This window comes from Diabrotica undecimpunctata, unplaced genomic scaffold (genome assembly GCF_040954645.1).
Source record: "Diabrotica undecimpunctata isolate CICGRU unplaced genomic scaffold, icDiaUnde3 ctg00000813.1, whole genome shotgun sequence".
Classification (NCBI taxonomy): Eukaryota; Metazoa; Arthropoda; class Insecta; order Coleoptera; family Chrysomelidae; genus Diabrotica; species Diabrotica undecimpunctata.
Genome location: NW_027313584.1, coordinates 1 through 20354, shown reverse-complemented (window position 1 = coordinate 20354; position 20354 = coordinate 1). Strand labels below are relative to the sequence as shown.

The 20354-nt window shown below is 34.1% G+C and overlaps 1 protein-coding gene across 1 annotated transcript; it reads right to left on the bottom strand.

The window, feature by feature from the left end:
• Positions 1 to 1192: 1192 nt before the first annotated feature.
• On the bottom strand, positions 1193 to 14849 carry LOC140431975 (uncharacterized; the record flags this gene model as incomplete). The annotated part of the gene is made up of 3 exons (XM_072519841.1): positions 13890 to 14849; positions 2735 to 3045; positions 1193 to 1448 (listed from the first exon to the last, which is right to left on the bottom strand). Coding segments are annotated over exons 1-3 (1527 nt in total), but the record flags the coding sequence as incomplete, so codon positions are not given.
• Between the last annotated feature and the right edge of the window lie 5505 nt (positions 14850 to 20354).

Genomic DNA, 20354 nt, shown 5'->3' with positions numbered 1-20354 from the left:
ATGATTTTATATTCCTATAATGTTGCATTTTTGTATAATTTTGACAGTGGATTTGTCCGTTTGTTAATAATAAATAAATGTAATAATAAATGTAAGTTCCATTAAACATTTACGTTTTATTTCCCAAAATACATTCCTAATATGCACAGGATGACGCCACTTTTAGTACTTTATACAATGGCGTTGACGTCTAATTTACATCCTCAGCGCTAAAATAGACGTCCGAAAACATCACAAAAGTCCATCCAGTAAGTCCTCCGACATATTACGGACGTTCGTTTAAGGTCCAATTAACGTCCCGGTACGTCCATTTTACGTCCGCTCGGGACGTAAAATGGACGTCCATGGGACGTTCGGCGCAGCGACATTCGGACCAATATAGGACGTTAAATGGACGTACTTGGGACCAAAGCGGACGTTCGAGGGACGTCCTTAAAGTCCGTGAGGGACGTACTATGGACGTCCATTGGACGTACGTGTGCTATTAGGGACTCTACACTAAATTATACAGAAACGTGGTGTCTGAAAGAGTCTTTGAATCCTTTATAAATAAAACTATTCGTTGTTTTATACGAGTTTATTTGAACTCATGTTCTGTTCGAACTAATAAAAACAAAACACATTCAGAAGGAAACATGGGTAGACTACTTTCGATCCCTATTTGGTAAAGGTGACCAACATCAGAGGTGACGACAAACGAAGAAATAAATATTGAGGAGGAAGAGGTAAAGGAAGCATTAAGGAAATTAAAAAATAGAAAATCGCCAGGAGAGGACAGAATACTGAACGAACTCATAGAGTAGGAGGACCAGATCTGACCAAACAACTATTAAAACTAATCCAAAAAATAATAGAACAAAACAGAATTCTTCAAGAATGGAGATCAAGCATCCTAATACCTCTGTTCAAAAAGGGAGACAAATCGGACCCGAAAAATTACAGAGGAATTAATTTATTAAGCACAACACTAAAATTAACAACCAAAGTGATAACAAATAAACTGAATGAAATTATAACGCTAGCAGAAGAACAACAAGGTTTTAGGTCAGGAAGATCATGCACTGACTGTAAGTATTTATAAGGAGGCAAGTGCAAGTGAAATCATTAGAATACAATAAACCTGCATGTCTATGTTTCGTGGTCCTTAAGAAGGTATTTGATCGGGTCAAATTAAACGACGTTATCCACTTACTGTAATTCTGTGGGAATATGGGAGATTGAACTTTAAAGAGTTGTTAGCCATGGATATGTCTAAAATGCTATTTATTGGAATTCTTTTATTTGGAGTTATGCTAGAAGTGTAACTAAGGGTTAATAGCTGCCTACGAAGCTCTAGTGTGGGTTCACCTATTTCAGCTTGTATGCTATTTATCGGAGTTGTTCTGTAAGCTCCATGTATAATCCTTAGGGAGGTGTTATGTAACGTATCCAAAGGTTTTAACGTTGTGCTGGCAAATGCATATGCATTGATTACAACCGTAATCAATTTTGAAACGAATTAAGGATCGGTATAACATGAGTAGTGTTTTACCATCGGCACCGCAAGTTTTGTGAGCTAGGTACTTTAACAAGTTATGGCCATTTCGACATAAAAGAACTAACTGCTGGATATGACTTTTCCAATTTAACTGTTGATCAAATGTCACTCCTAGAAATTTTATTATGTTTGTAAAGAAAGTTTTTGGTTTTCAAGCATTAGGTTCGGTTTATCCTCGATATGTCTTTTTGAAAATATTATACATTTTAAATCATGAATGTGTTGCTTGTGTGAGTCCATTTCAAAAGGTAAAAGAAATAATAAATTAGACTTAAGCAGACTTAAGTTCTCCAATCAACAATACAGGATAGTTTGAACCATGTTCTTTCAACTATCAATTAATAGAGTACCGGCATCGTTTATTTAACTTTGTATCGAGACCTGAAGATGCTTTGCATATTGTAGAAAGCGAAACGGTCGTTTGGATAGTTAAATTAAATTGATTGTGAGTAAGTCTAATTTATTATTTCTTTTACCTTTTATTATACATTTTGTTTTATTAGGGCAAAACCTGAAACCGGTACTTGAGGACCAATTTACTAGCTAATTTAAGAGTTCTTGTAGTATTGACACCATACGATTAACGTTCTTGCCTTTGATGTAAATAATTAGGTTATCAGTATATAGTCTTGCCTGACTAGGTTTCGCAATGATTTTTATTATATCGTTTATTGCTAATAAAAATAGAGTAGGAGTATGATAATCAATCCTTGTGGGATTCAGTTTTGTTGTTCTCTAAGATAGGATATAGCACCATTCGCTTGGACTTAAAACGTTCTTTGAGTTAAAAAATTGTTTATTTAGGCCAAAATATTTCCTTCATATCCCATTTTTTAAGAATATTTAATATACGCTGTTTCCATACTGTATCAAATGGTTTAGTTATGTCAAAATAAATTGCCATTCATTTTTTTAAAGCTTCGTGATGGCGTTTTCTACATCTATATTGTTGTCGTTTGTAGATCTGCCTGGTCTAAACCCAGCTTGTTCGATGGTAGGTTGATCATTATGTTCTAGGTTCCACATTCATCTTTCGTTGACTATTTTTTCCATAAATTTACATGAATGACATGTTAATGATACAGGACGATATGATTCTGGTTGTAATTTATATTTATTTGGTTTAGTAATAGGAATAACAATGGCATTTTTCCAAATTTTTGTGACCAAATAATATTAAAAATTTGAAGTAGAAACCTTTTTGCTTCTATGGGAAGTTTCTTAATAAATTGTATTGGTATGTCGTCTGGATCTGGTGAAGTATCTTTCATGCTATTAAGTGCTTCTTGAAACTCCCGATAACTAAGAGGTATATTGATAAGGTTAAATTTGTCGGAAATTGTAATAGGTGCTGCCTCCTCCTGTTGTTTGTAAGTTAAGAACTCGTTACTGTGATTTTGGTTGGATGAGAATTTTTGATAGGTGTCAGCTAGTTCATTTACTATATCCTGTGGATCAGTTAGTAACGTCCCTTCTGTTTCTAGATTTACGATTTGTTGGTAAGTATGCTGTCATGTTTTTTTTTTAATTTTTTTCCAAACCCATGATATATTAGTGTTGCTGTTAACGCTAGATATGTATTTCTGCCAGAATTCTTGTTTGTTTTTTTTATGATTCTCCTTGTTTCAGCTCTACTTTTTTTAAACTCTATTAATAGATCAATATTTTTCTACTTTTTGAAGTTTCACGTACTCCTGACATTGTGTATTCCATCACGGAACTGGTTTGTGTTTTTTTAAAATTTAAGAGTTTCCTATGGCTATATTAGCAGCATCCAGTACAAGCTGATTAAAGCTCGTGATATTTTAATTTTAAAAGCATAATTTTCCAGAAAATTTTGTCATATGGACAAAATATATTATTTTTCGGTGGTAGTGTAGTAAATTTATTATATACATTTAAATAAATATGCATTTTTTAGTTTACGTTACTCCATGCCACATTAAATTATTTTCGAGTTCGAATGCAGACATTACCAAAGGCGATGCGGGAGCGGAAAAAGACGTCACTTCGTGTCGTTTCCGTCACTCACTTACCTACACTGTAAATTCACATGTTACTTCTGGATATGTTGAGTCCTTGAATTACTGTAACCAATGGCCTTCCCCTGTTCCCGAGGAAGCTATCTACAAGAATCGCAAAACGTTAAGATGGATGGTTGACATTCCATCACATATGGATAATCCAAAAAAAAAGGTCCAAATCCGTAAAACGAATGTTTAATTCTGTTGCTAGCCATGAAGCCTACAATTTCGTTTATGCACTATTTTTTCTAAAATAATTCTCTTGCTCCTTGAACGATTTTTGGATATACTCTTTTGTAATGTTATTGTGGTACGGCCTTTCCTGATTTGTTCTACAATCTTCATCATCATTAGCTCGACAACCCTTTGTGGGTGTTAGCTTGTTCTAGTTGTTAACTTTTTTAAGTTAGTAATCTTTAGAGTTTATTTTAGAGCAAGCCTACAGAATATGTCTCAGAAATGACACTAAGATTGTGTTCGGTGACATGAGTGCAAGAATAGGACGAGAGCTAGTTTTCATGCCCATTATAGGAAGGCGTAGTTGACACAACATCAGTAGTGATAATGGATTACGACAGCAGCAGCACTAAACATGACAGTCGCTAGCACCTATTTTGAACACAAAAATATACACAAGGTAACCTGGATCTCTCCATGGTACATACGTAATAAACTGCAGAAGTTATAGAGGCGCAAACATAAACTCAGATCATTGTCTAGAGATCTCAACATTGAGAGATATAATTTCAAACATCAGCAAAGAAAATAAAAATGGATAGAAAGAAATGGAATGTGCAGAAGCTGAGAGATGCAACAATTGAAGAACGGTGCTCAGAAAAAGTCACCAACAGGCTAAGGAATCAAAATGTAAATGAAGAAGGCCAGAATGATATAGATATAGGCAGAAGATTAAACAGGAACAAAAAATTTTCGTGCTATTATAGTATTTATTATAACTATTGACGCGGATTAACAAAACAAGAGTGCATCGATGAACTTAAATCTATATACGGGGATCAAGCAACATCTTTTAGCACTGTAAAAAATTGGTACAATGAATTCAGTCGTGGTCGGCGCTCGTTCCAGAACTAATTCCCTGAAAGTCGCCCAAAATCGGCTGTTATACAGAAACTATCGACGCTGTGCGTGAACTAATAGAGCAAGATCGTGATGTGAACGCGCTATCTCAGAGTGCTTGCTGAAGACAGATTGGGGGTTGTTGATTTTTAAGCTTATCAAAACAACGTTTTACGAAGACAAAAAATTCGCCCCCTATTGTTAGTATTGTTAAACATGCTACAAGAAAACAGATTCCAAACCTATTTAAACAACCGGGATGGGCCTAGTGTTACAAAATGACTCATACACCAGAATGTTCGAGATGTAGCAACCTAGGTACAGAGCGAGCCGTTCATACAAGCGAGAATAGAGGTGGACTACTCCAGATAATTCTAGAAATAATGTATTTGCTGTATATATATATATATATATATATATATATATATATATATGTGCATATAGTACCGAAGTCAAGTCGTATTGGAGCCAATGAAACTACCTGGTACTAAAAGATGATCTTTTGTACAGAAACTTTGAGAACTATGATCGTACAGAATCTAAGCTTGAGTTGATTGTTCCAAAACGTAAAGTGTTAGAAGTGTTGCGCCAGTTGCATGTTGGTGCATCAGGTGCACACTTTGGTATTACGAAGACGCTGTAAAAGGTTCGAGAACGGTTCTATTGGGTGAACTGTAAAGATGATGTAAGTAGATGGTGTCGGAAATGTGAACTGTCTTCTTCTTCATATGCCATCTCCTCTAAGAAGGTTGGCAACCATCATGGCAATTCGCACTTTCGATACCGCTGCTCTAAAGAGGTCAGCAGAAGTGCAGTTAAACCAAGCTCTCAAATTGTTTAACCAGGAGATGCGTCTTCTTCCGCGACTCCTTCTACCCTGTATTCTTCCTTGCATTATTAATTGCAACAAGTTATAACGCTCGTCCCTCATGACATGTCCCAGATATTCCGTGAACTATGTGCAACCAGTAATAGTCCAGTTGGTAAAAAGAAGGCACCCATGAAACAGTACAATGTTGGTAGTCGTATGGAAAGAGTAGCAATCGACATTGCAGGTCCAGAAACGGATGATAGAGATAAATATATCCTGGTAGCTATGGATAAATTTACGAAATGGACTGAAGCTTATGCGATACCAAATCAAAAAGCTGCTATAGTTGCAGAGGTACTTGTTAAAGAATTCTTCAATCCTAAATCAGATCAAATAGTCTGAGAAGTTTTATGCGAACATAAAAGAGATTGGGACCAGCACATTCATTTATTCCTAATGGCCTACCTACTACCCACAACGTCAGGCCAGACCCCAATCTGCTTGACGTTGGGTCGTCAAGTTCGTTTGAACTTCTAGAACAAGTTGCATGCGAATAATATGTTGATAGCCTGAAGTTAAGAATGAACAGCATTCATGAACTTGCCCGACAACACATCTAGATAGCCAGTGACAGAATGAAAGATCAATATGATTTTCGATGCAAGAATGAAAGCTTTGAAGTAGGTGATCTTGGCTGGCTTTATAATCCACAACGTCGTCGAGGCTTATCTCCTAAACTACAAAGACAATGGGAAGGTCCATATGAAATTAAAAAAAGAGATGTAATAAATCTGACATGACGTAATATTCCGAATTAAAACGTTGCCAAAAGATAAACTAAAAGTTGTTTATATAAATCGTCTTGCCCCATATGCTGGCTTAAATGAAACGAAAGAAACACGAATCCTTTAACATAAGATTAAAGATGACCGGCGACCAAGTTTTAATGAATTTATATCAAATTACGCAGATAGACAGAGTTCTAGATTCTTCGTGAATACAGAAGTTCAGCAGGATCTTTTTACTGTTTCGGAAAACGTCTCACCCTATCTAGCCCACTTTGTTGCCCAAAACCTCGAGATGACCAAAAGGAATCTCGTCTGTAATCAATAGGAAGGTCGGACGCTTGGATGAGTTAAGAAATCAGTAGTCTAAAGTTCGAAGATTATTACGATTTAAAGATAATCCTTGGTATTTGTTGTATAAGCTGATTAGGAAGTTTTATACAGACAAGACTAGCAACGAGGACATATGGCGTGCTCTGACTAATTTGAAGAAAATCGTGTGCAATTATGACATCAAACATAATGGCTATACCAAATATAGGTCATGCACTAGAGCGCTTGGATTGTAAGATTGTGAGAAGCGTGCTTGAAGTGATGTTCCGAGAAATCTACTGTGTGCTGCATTAACTCGAACAAGTCGTGTCCTTCAGTCAGTAGAGTGTTATTTTTTCCTGGGAGGTTCAACCAGAGCTGGAGACTCCTGTAGATTCCGCCATCCTGGGTCTACATATAGAGTTGCTGATCAGGGCGCTCAGATCTAGAGGGGAGTTAGTTGATAAGATATTATCGTACTGTAAGCTTAAAAATAAATAGTCTCAAATAAATTAGAACCGCTCATTTTATTTTAAAACACATAAGGGCAACCCAATATAAAATAAATTAATGACTATATTAATAAAAGGAATAATAAATATTCGTTGTGATAATCTAAACAAATAACTATAATGATAATATATAGTATTTGAACTTGAAACTTATATCAAGAATACAGAAAAACAAATCAATTTTTAATATGTTAAATATAGTGTTCACTCTGTAGGTACATATATCGAACTATTTTACCACTCCAGTTGACATTAAATTCATTTTCTTTTTGTACAAACATCGATTTATTTATGGTCACAACACGCATATACCATAAAAGTGGTCATTATTAAAATAAGGGACGCTCCTTTCCCTCCCTTTTGCCACACATTACAGTAAATGTTACATAGACACCCTTGAAACTTTTTTTTAAATACGATTTAAAAATATATGAATCTAGGTTATTAGTCGAAGAATATAGGTCGAATATAGCGATATCAATGTTATATACTGCAAAATCGTCAAGTGATCTCACAGTCACCGACCTCGTCCGAGATATCAAAATGTTTTTCGAATTGTACTGGCAATATTTTGTGATGGGTTTGATCCTTTATATAGTAGTAAGGGGTGGGTACGTATTTTTCAATAAACAGCAGAAAAAGGACAAAACGGGGATGGAGAAGAAAGATGATGATTGTAGATCTTCGTTTGAACGTAAGTAGAATATTTTCGTATGCTATTAAATAATTGCGAATTTTTATATACATATTTTTAAAATCGGTTGTTTTTGACACGCACAGTTTAATAGATTTGTAGTAATTCGTAAGCGAATACAAGGCCTAAAGGAAAATTTTTAAGTGTTTTTTTAAATAAATCATATTTTTAATATTTTTGAAATCATAGTTATCAATTTAGAAGGTAAAATTGATAAGCTAGGAAGTACAATTTTTAGGTAAAGTAATTATTGAAATCATCTATATTTTAAACCGTTAAATTTGCAAATTTCGATCGATGTAGATCACACCCTTGTAGGTGTGTAAAAATTGATTGGGAAATGTTTTTTGAGAACAGAATTTGTGCGACAAATAATCCATTGATACTAAATATTGATGGTTCTGGCGCTTAATTCTTCTTCTTCTTTCTTTCTTTTTATGTAGACATGACTCTGTCTGTTTTTCAATGTACCTTCAGTAAGTTGTCGTTCCATCGTTTTCGTAGTTTTCCTACTGATCTTTCTATTGGGGAGCCGTCTCTTGCCGTCTTCACTACTCTATTTGTTGTCATTTAGCTTATATGATCGTTCAATTTTACTCTTCTATTTCTTATTCAGTTCTTGATATTTTCCACCTTGCATCTACGTCGTATATCTGCATTTCTAGGTCTGTCTCATAGTGTCTTACCATAAATTTTTCCAAGTGTTTTCATCTCTGCCGTTTCTAACATCCTTTTTTTCCTCTCTGTGTCAGGTCGGGTATCTGCCGCGTAAGTCATTATTGGTCTGATGACTCTTTTGCAAATTCTGCCTTTCATTTCTTTCCCGATATTTTTATTTCTCCGTATTGTTTCATTTAGGCAACCTGCGGCTCTGTTTGCTCTATTCACTTGATCTTCCACTTCAGTTTCGAGCTTTCCATAGCTAGATAATGTGATGCCTATAGATATGTATTCTTTAACCTAAAGTTTATTTATTGTTTATTTTGCTCACTATTTTTTACCATATGTATGTCAAATGAAAGCCATGAACTAGCGGATCAAGTGAAGTATGTCCTCCAATTTTGAGTGATTCCTAAGATAATCGGAAAATGCCTTTAGTTACTCGATAAGATAATATAATGCGTTTACAATAATTGTATCCAATATCCAATTACTGGATCCATTTGTTATTTAGTTGCCAATGCCATAATAATTTGCTTCAAATGCCTTCTCGAAATTAATCAAATATGCATAGTTGACATCCCTAGCTCTCTGTATTAGAATTAGCAAACTTAAAAGTGCTTCCCTCGTTCACAGTCCTGCTCTGAATCCAAATTAAACTTCACTTAGGTGTTTTATAATTTCGTATATATGCGCGAGTGAATGATAGTAAAGAGTACTTTAAGTACATGGCTCATCAAATTAATTAATCTATGTTCTTCACATTTCCTAGCGTTGGCTTTTTGGGAAGTGAAATGAATATTGATAGTAGTTAGTTTTTTGGTAAGTGACCAGTCTCATATATGTTGTTGAACACCTTCGTAAGAGTTGTGAGTTGGAGTGCTTCTAATTCTTAATTTACTTAATGGCCATAGTTACTTCTTAGTTTGTTACTTCTGGGCCGAAGACATTGTCTATTTCAGTCGGTCTTCTTTCTGTACCTTCGAAGAATAATTCTTGCATGCATTCTTTGCTTGTTCTTAATTTATCTTCAATTGTAGTCAAAATCTGGACTTGTATGTCTACAACTATGCCTGTATTGCGTTTTGGCCTGGTGTTCTTAATCTTTTTGTGCATATGGAAATCGTCATGTTTGCGTTGTAGTGTTTCAGTTTCCGTATATTTGTTCATCAGCCATGTTTTCCATCATCTGCAATATTTTATGTGTCGCGCATTCTTGCTTCTTTTCTTTTTTATTTATTTAAGATATTAATGCGAAGGTATGGTGATAAAGTACATTCATTTAGCAAATTCCCATCTGTAAATATGAACACGTGTTGATATTCGCCGTCTCATTCGTCAAGAGGCTATTAAATATAATTTATTACCTTAAGCCAGACAGATTCTCATGTTACAGATCCGAACTTGTCAGAATTTTAAATTCAAATTGTATCGTGTTGATTTTTAAGTTAATATATTGTGTTATATTTATGTTATAGTTACTGTTAAGTTATTTACTGGTCGTGTTATTTTTTAGAGTTTAGTTTAATTGTGATAATGATTAAAATTCAAGAAATTCGTACACTAACAGTTTCAAAAGTAAATATTTTTAAAAATCATATGATACACATCAGTACGACCCTGCTTGGCTTTCACGTGCTTCTATTGACAATTGGGAATTTATAAAATGAATACGGTATAGATGTCTTCATTTCGTTCCACTGTTCTTCTAGGCTGCTAGTAGTGTTTTCAACTACTTTCGCAAAATTCTTATTAAGCTCTATTTTTACTTTTTCCTAAAAGTTGTTTTCTTTCAGTAGTTTTATATGTATTTTGGGAGTCATTTTCTTATGAATTATTTTAAGTCGTTAATATGTCGTGATGTTGATATTTCCAAACAATTTAGACTATGATACGAAAAGACATCTGCGCATGTATATGTTTTTGCTGAGGTGATAGAATTTCGAGACCTTTTGTTTATGTTGATAAAATCAATTTGGTGTCTTATCATTTTCCCTGGGGTATCACTGGATGCTGTCTATGTATAACTTGGATGTAGTTTAAAAAATGTATTCGTTACAACCATATCCGTCTCTTGGCAGAATTGGATCTGCCTTTCTCCTTTTTTATTTCTTGTGCCAAGATGATATCACACACAACATTCTCGACTGTATCTTGTCCTATTTTGGCATTAAAATCGTCCATAGTTAGTTCGTGTTTTTTGTCAGTTTTAGAGAGTATTCTAGAGTTTGATAGAAATTTTCTATTTCATCTTGTGTAGATTGGGATATCAGTGCGTGGACCTGAATGATGCTTATATTAGAGGAAGTTGAGTTAATCTTCAATAAAACAACTCTTTCTGATATGAGCGTAAATCCTATCACTGCTTTTGCTATTTCTAGACTACCTATGTATGTTGAATATAAAAATAGTTAAAATGTTACTTTTGAAGTTGCAATGAATGCCTCAAAAATGTTAATGTCTAAAAAAGTTTATATGTTCTATTTTTATTTATATCTGCTCGAACACCTTCTGTAGAGCAAGTTGTTTTTCTGTTTTTATTTATTATTGAAACTATTCACCCGCTTTTAACGAAGTGTATATATCATTTCCCAGATATTCTTCTCGTTCTTGTTCAGTAATTTTTGATAGTCTCGATCCACATTTGTGATTTTATAAAGTTCATAGGTCTTCTTCTTCTCGTGCCATCTCCTCTAAGAAGGTTGGCAACCATCATGGCAATTCGCACTTTCGACGCCGCTGCTCTAAAGAGGTCAGCAGAAGTGCAGTTAAACCAAGTTCTTAAATTATTTAACCAGGAGATGCGTCTTCTTCCGCGACTCCTTCTACCCTGTATTCTTCCTTGCATTATTAATTGCAACAAGTTATAACGCTCGCCCCTCATGACATGTCCCAGATATTGCAGTTTTCTGACTTTAATTGTATTTAAAACCTCTTTATCTTTTCCCATTCTTCTCAACACCTCGACATTCGTGACTCTATCCACCCAACTTATTCTTAATATTCTTCTGTAGGCCCATAACTCGAAGGCTTCCAATCTGTCCGAAACATCTTTCTTTAAAGTCCAAACCTCTAACCCATAAAATAATACGGAAAACACGTAGCATCTCAGAAGTCTTAACTTTAAAGAAATTGAAATGTCCCTGCTGCAGAGTACTTTTTTCAGTTTGTTGAAAGAATTTCTTGCCTGTCCTATTCTTGCCTTAATCTCTTCTGTGTACTCATTCTTCTTCTTCTTCCTATGCCGTCCCATTAACGGAGGTTGGCGACCACATTTTTTAAAAGCTTCTCTGTCTTTTGCAACGTGGAATAATTCGTCTACACTCATGTTTGTCCAGTCTCGAATATTTCGCAGCCATGACTTCCTCTTTCTACCTATTCCCTTTTTGCCATCGACTCTACCCTGCATGATGACCTGCAGAAGACTATATTTATCATTTCTTAGTATGTGTCCAAGGTATGCAGTCTTGCGTACTTTTATCGTTCTCAACAATTTTTTGTCTCGACCCATCCTTCTCAGCACTTCCTCATTGGTGACCCTGGCAGTCCATGGAATTCTTAACATTCTCCGGTATATCCAAAGTTCAAAGGCTTCGATCTTTTTAACTATTTGCGCTTTTAATGTCCATGTTTCTACCCCGTACAATAGTTGCGACCAGACGTAACATTCAACAAACCTCAGTCTCAGCGCAGTATTCAGATTTTTGTCACAGAACAATTGTTTGAATTTTAAGAACGCTGCCCTTGCCATTTCTATTCGTACCCGGATCTCTTGGTCTGGATCTAATTCTGTGTTGATGTAAGCTCCCAGATATTTATATTTTGTCACTCTCTCTATTTGCTGTCCACCAAGAGTTAGTTGTTCATTATTATTGGACTCCTTGATACTATCATAAATTTGGGTCTTATCTGTGTTGATGTCAAGTCCCATTTGAATGCATTCACTATTTATTGCATCTAGTAAAGTTTGTAGTTTCTTCTATACTCTCAGCCATAATTACCGTGTCATCTGCAAATCTCATGGTGTTTATGATTTCTCCACCAATTCTTATTCCCTCTTTTCTTTCCCATAAGGCTTTTCTGAATATGACCTGTGAGTACACGTTGAAAAGCGTCGGAGACAAGACGCATCCTTGCCTAACCCCTCTCGCAATCGGTATATTATTTGTTTCTATATCGTTCACCTTTACTACTGCTTTCTGTTCCAGTATATAGCCTTAATAAACTCAATGTCTTTTTTGTCTAAATTGATGTTTTTTTACTCATTGTTGCTCAGCTTAATTGATGTGTACTCATTATTTTCGTTAATTATTGTACCCAGATATTTAATTTTTCAACTTTTTTAATTTGTTCTCCATGTAACGTTATGTTTTCTTGGCGCTGTTTGGGTTTTTGTAATTACCATAAATTGTGTCTTTTTTGTGTTTAGGGACAGTCCGTTTTCTTCACTGACTTCTACCACTCTGTCAACCATTTGTTGTAAATCCTCAAGACATTCCGCTAATAAAATAGTGTCGTCGGCAAACCGGATATTATTGATCGGTCGGCCATTTACTTTTATTCCCATAGTTAGTTCTTCTAGTGCTTCCTGGATTATTTCCTCTGAATACAAATTAAACAAAGTAGGAGACAGGACCCAGCCCTGCCTGACGCCCCTCTTAATCTGTATTTCATTTAAAAAGACGTTGTTCTCTTTTACTACAGCGATCTGATTATAATAGATAGCGCTAATGATCCTGATGTCTCTCATATCTAAGTTTTTCTTTTCAACTAATTCGATAAGACGGTTATGTCTGACCTTATCGAAGGTCTTTGTTGTAATCCAAGAAACACATATATACTGGCTGATTAACATCCATGTACCTTTGCACAAGTACATTCACAGCGAACAGGGCTTCCCTCCTTCCCAGTGCATTTCTAAATCCAAATTGTGTGTCACTTATGTCCTGCTCAAGTTTGTTGTGTATTCTCCGGTGTATAATTTTTAAAAATATTTTGAGCGTATGACTCATTAAACTTATTATCTGGTGGTCTTGGCATTGTTTTGCATTTGGTTTTTTTGGTAGTGTTATGAATGTTGACATCAGCCAATCTCTGGGAATGATTCCTGTACTGTATATTGTATTGAATAAGTGGACAAATATTCCAATTTGCTGTTCTTCTATTAACCGTATTATGTCTACAGGTATTTAGTCAGGACCTGTTGCCTTGTTGTTCTTTGTTCGCTTTATCGCCTCTAATACCTCATCTTCTGTTATGTCTGGGCCGTTGTCGAACTTTTCCTGCTCTAGTACTATCTCAGTCCGTTCGTCTTTAAATAGCTCTTGAATATATTCCTGCCATCTTTTAAGCCTTTCACTGACGTCTATAATTATTTTACCGTTTTTATCCAGCAGTATGTTTGATTTTTTCTTAATATTAGTGCCTGTTATTTCCCTAATTTTTTTATGAAGGTTTAAGTTATCATGTTTCTCTACCAACTGTTCAATCTCTTCGCATCTGTCAACATACCATCTCTCCTTTGCATCTCTGATCTTTCTCCTTATTTCTGTGTTTATAATATTATACATGTTTTTGTTTTTGGTTTTATAAGATCTTCTTGCTTCCATGAGATCCAAGATCTCATCGGTCATCCATTCACTTTTGTTCTTGATCAGCTTAGGTGTTAGTGTTGTCTCACATGTGCGTATAAGAGCATCTTTTAATATATTCCATTTCCTGTTCTCATCTTCAGTAGGAATAATTTCTATTTTGGTTAGCTCTTCTTTAATTTTTAGTGTGACTTGCTCTTTTGTTGATGGATCTTTCAAACGGGATACTTGTATCCTCTCTACTTTAGTTTTAGCCACAAGCTTTTTTAGATTAATTCTAAACCTTCCTACAACTGGGTTGTGATCTGATCTCACATCAGCTCCGGGGTATGATTTTACTGATTTTATGGAATTTTGGTATCGTTTGCAGATGAGAAGGTAGTCAATTTGGTTTCTGATGACATTGTTGGTGTCTGCTGGAGATTTCCATGTATAGAGTCTCCTGGGCGGCAGATCGTAATAAGTATTCGCGACAATAAAATCGGTCTCTTGGCAGAATTGAGCCAATCTGTCTCCTCTCTCGTTACGGGTGCCCAGTCCAAAGTTTCCAATAAAATCACCTTGACTTCTTCTACCGATTTTTGCATTTAGATCTCCCATGACTATTGTAACGTCTCTAGACTTGGTTACTTCTAAAGCTTGTTGTAATTCATTATAAAACTGTTCGAGCTCTTCATCCGACTTTTCTGCAGTGGGAGCGTATACTTGAATTAAATTGACTCTAGATTGAGCTGTTTTTAGTGTTACCATCATAACTCTATCCGAGATGGGTAAGAAGCCAGTTACAAATTTCTGGGTAGTTTTGTCAACTAATATCGCTACTCCGTTCAGTGATTTGATTGTCATTACCAGAGTAGAATATCTTGTTTTGGCCTACTAATATGTCACCTGAATTGGGCCATCTGGTCTCACTTAGTCCTAATATTTTTATGTCAAGTCTTTCCATTTCCTGAATGTTCATAGGTACATCATCGTAATTTTTTACACAGTGTTTATTAGTCGCTAATGCGTTTATTTCCATACATTGGCTGTCCATACATCGTTTGTTTCTTTTTTTATTTACCTGTTGTTAGCAATGCTCGCTTTATTCTATTTGTACTACATTCTACTTAGTCATTTTTGATAAAGCTTCTGTTTGTTGTAACTAGTTCTTCTCTTTATAATTCTACCAAAGTAGACTGCTTAATTTGGTTTTTATTGTTATCCCACCAGTCATTCACTTTTATTAATAGTCCATAATATTGTCATATAATTTTGTTGCGTTTAATAAGTGTACCTACGTTGGCAAATTGGTCGAATCTTCTTTGATGTAGTTAATGTAAACTGATGATACCGTCATAGCAAGCAATGCACAAGAACTACAAAATATAATAAATGCTGTAGTTCGTCATAGCGAAATGTTCGGTTTACATTGAAATGTTTCCAAAACTAAAATTCTAGTATTTTCAAAGATACCAACAAACGTACACTTGTATACTAAGGGACAAATAATAGAACAGGTAACTTCCAGAAATTAAGAGAAGAGCATACCTGGCGAACAGAGCTTACTTTGGACTAAAGCAGCTCTAAACATCACACATAATTAGCAGAAAAACCAAGATACTAATATATGAAACTCTTATTAAACCTGTCCTGACATACGCGTCCGAGATATGGACTATGGTACAAAGCGACGAAGAACTGTTAGGCCGCTTTGAAAGAAGAATACTTAGGCACATATAAGGAAGAGTACAAGAAAGCGGGATATGGGGCAGGCGCTACAATTTTGAGTTGTATCAATGTTATGAAAAATGCAACATAGTCCGGTCTATTAAAATTAATAGACTAAGGTTGCTAGGACACCTTGAAAGAATGGACACTGGGGACCCCAAAGGCAGATATTATATCAAGAGCCAGTAGGAACCAGGAACAGAGGCAGGCCAAGATCTAGTTTTAAAACTCAAGTCGAAGATGACTTGAGGAATCTAGGGGTCAGAAATTGGAAAGCCAGGGCGAAAGAATAGGGGGGAATGGAGACTAATTCTTGAACAGGCCAAGACCCACACAGGGTTGCAGAGCCAAAGATGATGAACTTCCATAAAATAAACTTTGAAAAATTAAAGGCAAATATCGAGCACAATTTTAATAATCAAATCTTGCCCAAGTACTTTCGCTTTTTTATTTTGACTTACATTAATTAGAGCTAATCGCTGCGTGCATCTTCGCTGTAATGTACAATCTGACTAATATTTTGGCATCCGGTTCTGATATTTATGTTGCTAAGAATCATTATCTCTCGCCTAGTACTGTTTTCGTCTATTAATGTTATTGTAGATAAAGTTTTAAGTTATATTAAAAAATAGCGCAGAAAACTATTTTCTTCTAAGTCATATCAATTTACTCTTTTGTTTTTAACTAACCATTTTCTATAATCAGGGCATAGCAACCAATAACTTGTATTATAATTTTAATATTAATAGGTATTTATACATTAATCATCCGATCCTTTAATTCGGTTCTTTTAATAGTGTAATTCTTTAATTAATTATATATTAATAATTTAATTATTTTATTGATTAAATAAGGTGAATTTTCCGTAGAGGTCCCTACAAAATAAAGTTGATGTTATTGTATTACGACCATAATATATAGGTCGATTATTATAAAGGTATAGAGCCACTGAAAAAATCGTAATTAGAGTGGGCTGTGAAATAAAACTTTTACCAGTTGGTAGGTTAGTCACTCCCACACAAGTATTAGTAACAAATTAACATAACTTAATTTTTTTATAACTTTCTGCTTTCTTTAAGACACAATTTAAGAAAGTATGAAAATATAAAATTTGTTTAAGCTCTTTTGGATATTTTCTAACTAGCAAATAAAGAAGCATTATTTGTGTATATATATATATATATATATATATATATATATATATTGTGACGATTAGGGTTTATAGAAAATAATTTATAAGTTATATACTACATAATATTAGATATTTGGTTGTTTTAAATAAGTTATATACTAGAGAATTTAATAAAAATTATTTATGTGAGGGTATTTTTAATAAATTAGCATATAATAATTGTAAAAAGTTGTATTTTAGTAATTTTAATGTTGTAAATATATGTAAGTGAGCCATGTGCCTAGGCAACCAACTATACATACTCCAAGTGTCAAATTAAGAATCATAATTACGAATATAAGTGGGGTTATATTGTTTGAAATGTGTATTTTATTAAATTAGAGTGTTAGTTACTAATTTGAATGTTTATTCTGATCTGAAAAGCCTAAATGTAAACAAAATTATTAATAGAAAAGAATGGAATTCTCTGGATCAGCGGAGATGACCATTGTTTACAGTCGAACATTCTCGATATAATGATTATGGCGGTGGATCGAACAGATATTTTTTCGAGAACATCTATATAGAAGTTAATAGAACGATTGGAACATGATCTCTTACCAGATGGTTCTGGAATAGAAAAAAGGATATAAATACCCGTGATTTGGATTCAAGATGGCAGTTTTTGGAAGTTTTTGAAAGTTTTTAGTCAGAAAAGTTTTAGATAGTGCAGTCAGAAAAGTTTTAAGAAGTTTTTAGAAGTTTTTAGTCAGAAGTCAGGCCAGTTTATTATGAAGTTAGTAGAAAGATACAATTAGTTAGTGAATATTGAAGTAAATTGTTCAGAATTTTCAAGAAGTCAGTCAGAAAAGTTTAGTAAGAAATATGAAAGTTAGTTGGAGTCAGTGAATCAGGTACAAATAGTCCAATAGTTTAATATAGTGAGTTAAATGAAGATAAAAATTATGCATATAATTTAATGCACATTTATAATTATACACAAATAATTATTGAAGATAAAAAAAGGTATATTGGAAGAAATTAAATTATATTATGGTTGGAGATTAGTATAAATCAACTTATAATAATTGGATATTGGTATATTGAAAAGAAGAATAAATATAAATGTTGTTTGCTGGTTTGGTTGGTGGTGTATAAATGCTGGTGAAGAAAACTATATCTTAAATTGGTAGAAGCTGATAATTGAAAAAAGAAATTTCACAAAAAACAAGGATAACCGAAGTACGAAGACTTTCAGTGGTGATTAGAATATATATAGTGGAAAACAGTTCATTTAGGCATTCAGTGAAAGAAAGGTACAAAATTTTGTTAATATAATTTAGTTAGTGTCATAACAATTTCAATTTTGAAGATAGTTTTGTTTAAATTTTAGATTGTCTATAGAATTTAATTAGTTTTATAAGAATATCAATTTAAAGATAGTTTATTTTAAATTTACATTGACTAGGTTAGATACATATGTGTGTTTCATAATAGTTATAATAAAGATAATTTAAAAAAGTACTTACAAGCTAATTCTTTGAGAACCGCGATAAAAACCCTATATTATTAAAAATACTCATTGCTCATCATTCAAACAAAAAACACATCATAACAATATATATATATATATATATATATATATATATATATATATATATATATATATATATATATATATATATATATATAAATATAATAGTCTCCCGTTTTATACCGCTGTCGCGGCTTTGGGAGTATAGCAGGGTAGTCCTGCTATATCTAGGGCCTACGGTATACAAGGAAGGTAACATGGCCAGTGCTACGCTTCAACCGTCTATTATTACCCCTGGTTTTAAGCAAGGTACTCATTTTTATGCAGGCTGAGTCGACCTGGGGCCTATAGACATTTTTAAAATGTCTAGATGTTCTTGCCGGTGGTGGGATTCGAACCCCGGACCACCGGCTTGCGAGTCAAGCATCCTACCGCTTGCGCTACGTAGGCCCATTATATATATATATATATATATTTTACGGAACCTAGGCTTTTATACATAGGTGTAAATTTCAATATAACGGTCGCGATGCTTTATAATTAATATGTTTGTTCCACTGGATTGCTTCTCTTTCATGATTTGTAGCAGCTTATTAGGCTAGGCACGCCCACACACACAGTCTTGTTCCGTCTACTGACATTTTCCTGAAACTCCGTTTGAATATTCGTAATTCTCTATTTTTGTGCAGATAATAATGTTTTATTAACAACAATTTTGTTTGTGTTTATTAGGTATTATTTGACTTAATTAATGACTTGATAATTAATGATTGACGGTTAATTTATACTTTAATACATTTATTATTCCAAAGATATCTACCGATTTGGCAACAGTCTCAAGGAACATCACTGGCCGAGCAAATCAAATTACCTTTGCTTCTCATTTCAGCCATAAGTTAAAATTAAAGTAGTGTTTCTACCATGTATACAAACGAACGGTACAAATTTTATAATGGTATTGTTATGTTTTTATTATTCTTCTAATTTATTGTTTTTATTTATTTATTAAAGGTTCTATTTATACCACTTACAAATATATTAAAGTCTTTATTACTAATTTATCTTACACGAACAATTATACAATTTATTATAATACGGGCGTTACATTTTAAAAAACGCGGCGCGATCTTCAAAAATTAACTGTCCCTCTTGGTGAAATGTCCCATTTATATATATTATATATATAAAATGCCGTTATCTAGAAGGATCGATTACCTTCTCCATTAGAACGGGATCCCATCGAATAGACGAGAACGTCCCTCAAGGACTGGTCTTTCGGCGAATTTACTAGAAGTCGGTCGACGGCTGAAACTTTTCAACTGAGCGCCGAAATAACTAGAACAGAAAATATATTAGCAGTAAATATGTTTACCGTTTTGAGTCATATGACACGTCATTATTTATCGTAACAGTAGTTTGGGGGCAACTCGTACCGTGACATTATAAATTTATTTACTTGTGCCTATGAAGATAGGCCAATACCGACATAATCAACTATTAGTCATATTATTAAAAGATTTGAATCGTTTTGGTTGTGTACAAAACTGTCGAAAATATACGGATCTACCACGGGAAAAAATAATCAACGAAGTTCGGCAAAATAGGGAAATTGATGTTTGTAGTGTTGCTGAAACTAGTGAAAGAAATTGACATGATGAGAACGATTTGAACCTTTGGCGACGTTGGAGGTATTTAATTACCAGTCTAATCGCACCTAGTTTTTGTGCTTTTATTTATATCCACTTTAATTAAAGTGTTGTGTTATTATAAATAAAAATTAGTGAACTTATTGGAGAAAATCTGTAAGTAATTTAATCTAATTAGATACTTACTTCACAACAAGTTCATATTGTTTATATTACCTGATGTCATTAAAAAACGAAAATGGATGATGTTAATAGTCCAGGGGCGTCGAGGCCCCAAATGTTATTGACATCACATAAAACTTCTTCATATTCTGCAGCGTTAATCAATTCAACACTCTGAGATAGCGCGT